The 6,819-nt window shown below is 33.7% G+C and overlaps 1 protein-coding gene across 1 annotated transcript; it reads right to left on the reverse strand.

Moving 5' to 3' along the window:
• Positions 1–5,782: 5,782 nt before the first annotated feature.
• LOC122587771 lies at positions 5,783–6,541 on the reverse strand. The gene has a single exon (XM_043759937.1). The coding sequence runs from the start codon at positions 6,539–6,541 to the stop codon at positions 5,783–5,785; it is 759 nt and encodes a 252-aa protein (XP_043615872.1).
• Between the last annotated feature and the right edge of the window lie 278 nt (positions 6,542–6,819).

Genomic DNA, 6,819 nt, shown 5'->3' on the forward strand with positions numbered 1-6,819 from the left:
CATGGACTATGTGGAATTTCAACCAAATGGTCACCTACTTAAAGATTCCATTCTTAATGGACTTGCAGTTCATCGCCATCCCACTACCGGTGCAATACTCACTCTTGATCTTTTGAATGCTGAACAAAAAAATCGAACAACTGCAGATAACAGAGCTAGATCATGCTTATACAAAGTACTACCAGATGAAATCTATGGTTCTGTTGATTCTTATGATACAGCCAAGGAGATATGGGATGAGGTGGCAAGACAAATGGAAGGATCTGACTTGACTTCAACAATAAGATTGACAAATGTGTTGACTGAGTTTGACAACTTCAGCAAATTGCCAAATGAACCTCTAGAGGCTGTCTACTGTAGATTCTGCAATGTCATAAATGAACTTAGGAAGAACAATGTCAAGAAATCAGAGATTGAGTTAAACATCAAATTCATCAAAGCTCTTGGTCCTGAATGGGAAGATTTTGGAACACAGATTAAGCAACATCAAAATCTGGCCAAGTTCACCATCCATAATCTTCATGAATCCTTCAAACTCAATGAACATCAAGTTCTAAACAAAGCTTCATCAAACAAAATGCCAGAAGTTGTATCTTCTGATCCTTTGGCATTGATTGTTGAAAAGAAGGTTTCTGAAGCTCTTAAAAGGCAAATGGTGGTTGTTTCTTTATCTGATGAGGAGGGAGATGATATGATGGCTACAAGAGAAGGTGTCTCAGATGAACTATATCAAGCTCTTGTCGCGGTAACTAAGCATTTCAAGAAAAAGTTCTACAAAGCGAGGCCTACAAATAACAATCTCCGCACTTCTTCAACAAGTACATTTCCCAAGAAGGAACACTATCATTCCAAGAATTATGAACAAGGTGAATCAGCTGGATCAAAGCATGTTGAAAAGAAAGAAGGCAATGAGAAACAAGTGGTTGAGAAGGGTAAAGCATCTGACAAAAAGTGCTACAATTGTGGTATTCCTGGTCATTTTGCTATTGATTGCCAACAACCTCGTAAGCGGAACTATGAGTACTACAAGCAGAAGATGTTATTAGCCAAGCAAGTGGAAGCTGGTCATGCATTGCTTGCTGAAGATGACAAATGGCTATTGCTCTCAGATGATGAAGATGAAGATCTTTCTGCTAATGTTTGCTTTATGGCGAGGTTGGCCAAGAACAAAGCTTTTGAGGCTGAAAGCACTGATGATGAGTACCCTGATGATGAGGTAAATCTTAACTCTACTCTTTCATTAGTTAGAGATAAAGAGTCACTTAATTTAGCTCTATCTAACTTGACAACTCATATTAACACTTTAGCCAACAAAAACAAAAATTTGCAAAATAGTATTTCATTATCTAAAAGTGAATTTTCAAAACTTCTTGAAGAATATTCAAAATTACTTTTTGATCATGATACTATTAAACAAGACTTTCAATCATATAAAGAAAAGATGTTGGTTTAAGAATGTGAGTTGAATGCCTCTCCTGATTCTAAGTTATTACAAAAATGTCTTAATCTTGAAAAGACCATTCAAGATCTTGAAAAAGCCAATTAAGATCTTGAAATTCAAAAAACCAATGAATGGCTTCGGGCAAATGCTAGACAAATGGATGTTGATATTCTCAATAAGAAGCTAAACCAAACAACGTTGAACTCGAAAGGAAGATTTCTGACTTAAATCATACTTGTTTTCTAAAAGGCGTTGAGATTGGAAATCTTGAAAAACAAGTTGAGGAATTTAAAAAGAATATACTTTTCTATCAAGAGAAGTTATATAAAGTTGAACAAAACCCTCTCTTGGATTTCACTGCCTATTTTAACTAGTCAAAAATTGCAAAAGATGATCTTCTTCTCGGGTTGGGATTTGAGAATATCACACCATTGCAAAAAGCCAAGGATGAAATAGAACCTTTGTATGATGAAAAATTTGTTCGACTTGGTATGGTACAACAATTTATTCATCCATTGGATAACGAATTTGAGACCGATGAAGTTGAGAAACCAAAAGATGACTTTTTGGTTAATTATGATGCTCTAAATGCTTCTTACAAAACAAAAGAGTCTTCAATTTTTAAATTGGAAAAATTGCATCGAATTTTCAAAACCAAGAATCTGTTAGTCCTTCACCTAAACCTACTAAAATGTATTGCTAATATGGAATCCAAGTGTATTGCTAATATTCACATCTTTTTAATCATAGAGATTGATGGTGTAAAAGTCACTTCCAGTATACATGTAGTTATAAGTTTTTAGAATTTCGGTAACTTGTCTTCATTTGTGGTTTTGTTTGGCATCTTAGGTTATCATATGCTAATGTCATATTAAGTTATATTAACCTTATTCATCATTTGATGTGTAACCGATTTTAGGATGAATTAGCATTTGTGATATCAATTTATAGATTGGTTAACGTAATTACTTATGTTCATTCCGCTTAGTTATATTTCGCGTTACAATGTTTACGCTTATCCTTTAACTCACATTTTTCTCGATATGCCGTATGATTACTTGGGTTTATGAAATTTATTTAAGTGTTATGGTCCATTACCAATTGGGCCTAAGTGTTATAGGCTTTTAAGTAACTTGGGCTTAATTTAGTTATTGGGCTTAACCTTATTCGGGTTATGTGCTTAATGGGTTATATTGGTTATTGGGCTATTTATGTTATTGGGCCAGGTGGGCCTACTGATTTATGGCTCAATGGGTTCATTATTTGGGCCAGGCTAGCCCATTAACTCCTTAGTGTATCTTTTAGCCCATTACATAAATGATTAGTTTTCTTTCAAATTTTCTGTTTTTATCCACCAGATTTATGAAATGTTGGCCAAAAATTTGGGGTTAAGGACAATTATTTGGACCCTCCTGATTTTTATACAACATTCTATATGTGTCCACTTATTTTGTTATTTTTGGCTTAATTTATAAAGAATGTTTACTACCCCTAAATGTTTTTATAAGTGAAAGTGGTCAAAACAGTCACTGTTTTGCATACCCGAATGTTTTATAAAAGTTCTTTGGGTAATACTCTTAATAAAAATTTCATGATTTTATTTTAAGTTCACGACACATTGTACTTACTTTCCAGTTTCCACCAAGTATGACCTCCTGGAATCTTATGGGTTAGGAGATAAAAATTGTTAAAGTTGATAAATTATTCAGACAAAAGTGCAGTTTTGACCAGTTTCAGTAGAAAAAATCATATCTTTATTTTGGTTCAGTATTTTTGAGTAATTCCAGTTGGAGGTTAAACTTAACTCGTTTATCTACAACTTTTATTTTGAAAGTTTTTCTTGAATCTGCCCTCACATGTTCAGTTCACCCGATTTAAGATAGAAAATTATTTCTGTCAGAATGTTCTTGATTATATCCACTCACCAATGGTGTTGGTTGCTTCTTTTAGCCTCTAAATTACCACTAACAATATTATCACTTTATTTTGTATCTCTTAACATCAATTATTCAGATTTCAAACAAATTTCAAGATCATTCATCATCATTTTCAACTGAACTTATACAAAACATAATTGATTAACATGATTCTTGCCAAAACATCTCTTGATCATCCTAAAAACAACATGCATGTAAAGATCTTGTATTTTCTCAACATAAAATGCATTATTTACTTGTAAAACACATATTTACTGATAATCAAACTCAAAAGCATTAATGGATCATTGAAAAATTTATAGATAAAGATGTATTGAATTCGGTTTTGAGAGAACAACCTTAGATGATGAAAACCTTGACATATATGGCCGTTTGAGAGCTATTGATTCTTCCTATCCATGCTCCCATTGATTATAGCTTAACCCCATACAAGATTATTGTTAGTTATTGATTGTTTGATGATTAAATCATGAGTTTATGGGTTGTTCTTGGCCCATATTTGCTGCCGCCGATCAGTCCCCTTAAAGGGCTGATTTCGTATGGTTATTGCCTCCAAATCACCTCCAAGCTTCCACCATACATGACTCTAGGTGATAGATGATCCATATGACTTATTATTACATTAGATTAGTTAGTTTTAAGCTCCATTTTGCCTTGGAGAATCCGAAAATGATGAAGAAAGTGTGAAGAAAAGTTGAGAGGAAGTTTTGAGATGTGTGTGTGTTGTGTTTTACCAAACATGAAATGAGTTGGTGTGTGGGGGAGTGTATGGCCGTGAGAGAGGGGGAAAGAATGGGTTGGGAGCTTGCTAATAGGTGGGTTGAAGTGGTGGAGGCTGATGGATTGGCTAGGTGAAGTTGTGACTGGTGTGTAGTTTGAATTTGATGTGTATGGAGTCCAACATATGTCTAGGTTCATGATTATATATACATGAGTAGTATATGTGGTGTTTATTTATGTATGAGTGTAAGAATAAGTGGTTAGTTGTATGTTGATTGGTGGATTTTATAAGAGTTTATATTTATAATAAGTTTAAGTTGTATGCATATCTTTTAATTGGAAGACTTATTCAAATGTTGCAATATATTTATGTACTTATTATTATTCAAGCTTATTATTATGTACATAATAGTTTATAAATCTATTTTTAAGATGGTCATTATATTTTTGTGTTCAAATGTACTTTTAATTAGCTTTGTGTTTGAATTGTTGGACATTTATAGAGATTTTTGGTTGTTATCACAACTTGTGAGTCTTGTACAATTATTTACATAACTCAACTTTTCGAAATAAAATTTTTGGTTCATTGACATTTCACCAAGTTTGATTAGAACTAAATTATAGCTTGAGATCGTATTGAATGATTATAGTTATTGTTTATAGCATTTCTAAGGTATTTCATTGTACTAGGGGACAATTATCGCTATTCTTTGAATGTCTAGAAGATCGATTCTCTTAATAAACCTCTAGGGATAAGGACCTAGATAAGTTCAAGTAAATTATCCTAATTGAAAATTGAGGGTTGTTACAAGTGTGTATTAAATAAATATAACAATATCTAGAAGCATCATCAATAAATATAACAAAATATTTATTATTACATAAAGTAGGAGTTGCATGAAAATCACATAAATCACTATGTAGTAATTCTAAAATTTCAGAGTCACGTTTTACATTTTGAAATGGCTTCTCAGTGATCTTTGTCAACATACATGTTTTACACTTTTTAGTATTCATGTCAATGGCCGGTATTAATCCATCTTTAGACATATTTTGCCTTTTTATAAAGTGTACATTTCCTAGTCTAGCATGCCAGAAGGTGACATAAAAGCAAAGTTGACATTCATGTGATTAATGTTAAGTCTAAACATTCCATGACACAAATAACCAAAACCAACAAACATGCCATGTTTTGACAAAACAAATTTATTAGATTCAATAACTTGTTTATAACCACAATTATTTTAAATACTACTTGAAACCAAGTTTTTACTAATTTGTGGTACATGCAAAACATTAAATAAAGAAACAACTTTTCCAGAACTAAACTTCAAATCCACACTTTCATGTCCATGAACATGGGTAGTTAACTCATTTCCCATATGAAGAACTGATCCGTCATTCACCGACTTGTAAGTCGTGAACCAATGTCTATCCTTGCACACATGGGTATTTGCACCCGAGTCAACCCACCGCATAACATCATCATCCTGCACAAAATAAGTCTCAGTTATATATGAAACATAATAATTCTCGAATGAATCATTATATATATATACTGAGCTTTCGAGTTTTGGTTGTTAAAACCATTTCCTGAACGGCTTGTGCTAGATCCATTGGTATTTTTATTACCAATATTAACTCTGCAATCCCATTTCAAGCGTCCAGATTTGCCACACTTCCATCAAGCCAACTTAGACTTCTTGTTGGGACCAGCTTTGTTAGCTTCTTGATGTTTACGTTTCCCCTTCTTGTCATTATATCCAGTGGATTTTTTATGTTCCGCCATATTGACAGAAGACATACCAGCAACGTTGTTGCTATATGGCTTGTCAATATCATGCGCTCTGAGGGATTCCTCAATACGCAAATGACTGCCCAACTCAACAAGAGTTAACTCCTCATTTTTGTGATTCAAAGAATGTTTAAATTCATTCCACGACGGAGGGAGTTTATCAATGATACTAGAGACTTGAATAGCCCCATCCATATTCATTTTATGTTCTGTGAATTGACCAAGTATGCGAATGAGCTCATTGTATTGTTCCATGACCGGTCTAGAATCGACCATCTTGTAATTATTAAAATTTCTCACAAGGAACGTTTCACTAGAGGCATCCTCAGTCATATACTTGGTCTCTAAAGAGTCCCATAGTCCTTTAGCAAAAGCATGATTTTGGTAAATATCAAAAAAAGCATCAGACATACCATTGAGGATTAATTCTCGAGCAATGTAGTCATCATTCTCCCATTTGTTCCTTTTTCGAATTTGATCAACAACTGCATCATCACCATCTTCCGGACAAGGAGTGCTCACCACATAAACCACTTTCATGGTTGTAAGGAGAAAGTGCATCCTCTTCTGCCATCTCCGAAAGTCCATTCCTTCAAACTTATCAAGCTTGGAGAAATTTGTCATCATATGCTTCATTGTGGCAGCCATTGATTTCAACAAGATATTGTTGTTTTTGATTGTTAGAGAAAATAATACAGTCAGGGGCAGGAGGAGAAGAATCTGTGTAACACGGTAAGAAATCAATGACCGGATATCTCTTTGTATCATGATATCACTGTCCAAAAACAACAATTCGACCCTATATGCCCGGGTTACACAAATTATGTTTTGGGATAATAGAAAGAGGAATGTTCTTGATTTTGGTAGAAAGCAAGAACCCGTTCGCTATATAGTATTTTGTGTTTTGCGTGTTTCCTTATGTATAA

This window comes from Erigeron canadensis, chromosome 2, assembly GCF_010389155.1.
Source record: "Erigeron canadensis isolate Cc75 chromosome 2, C_canadensis_v1, whole genome shotgun sequence".
Taxonomy (NCBI): domain Eukaryota; kingdom Viridiplantae; phylum Streptophyta; class Magnoliopsida; order Asterales; family Asteraceae; genus Erigeron; species Erigeron canadensis.

Coding starts and splice junctions, on each gene's coding strand:
- LOC122587771 (XM_043759937.1), bottom strand. CDS start 6,541: ATGGCTGCCACAATGAAGCATATGATGACAAATTTCTCCAAGCTTGAT.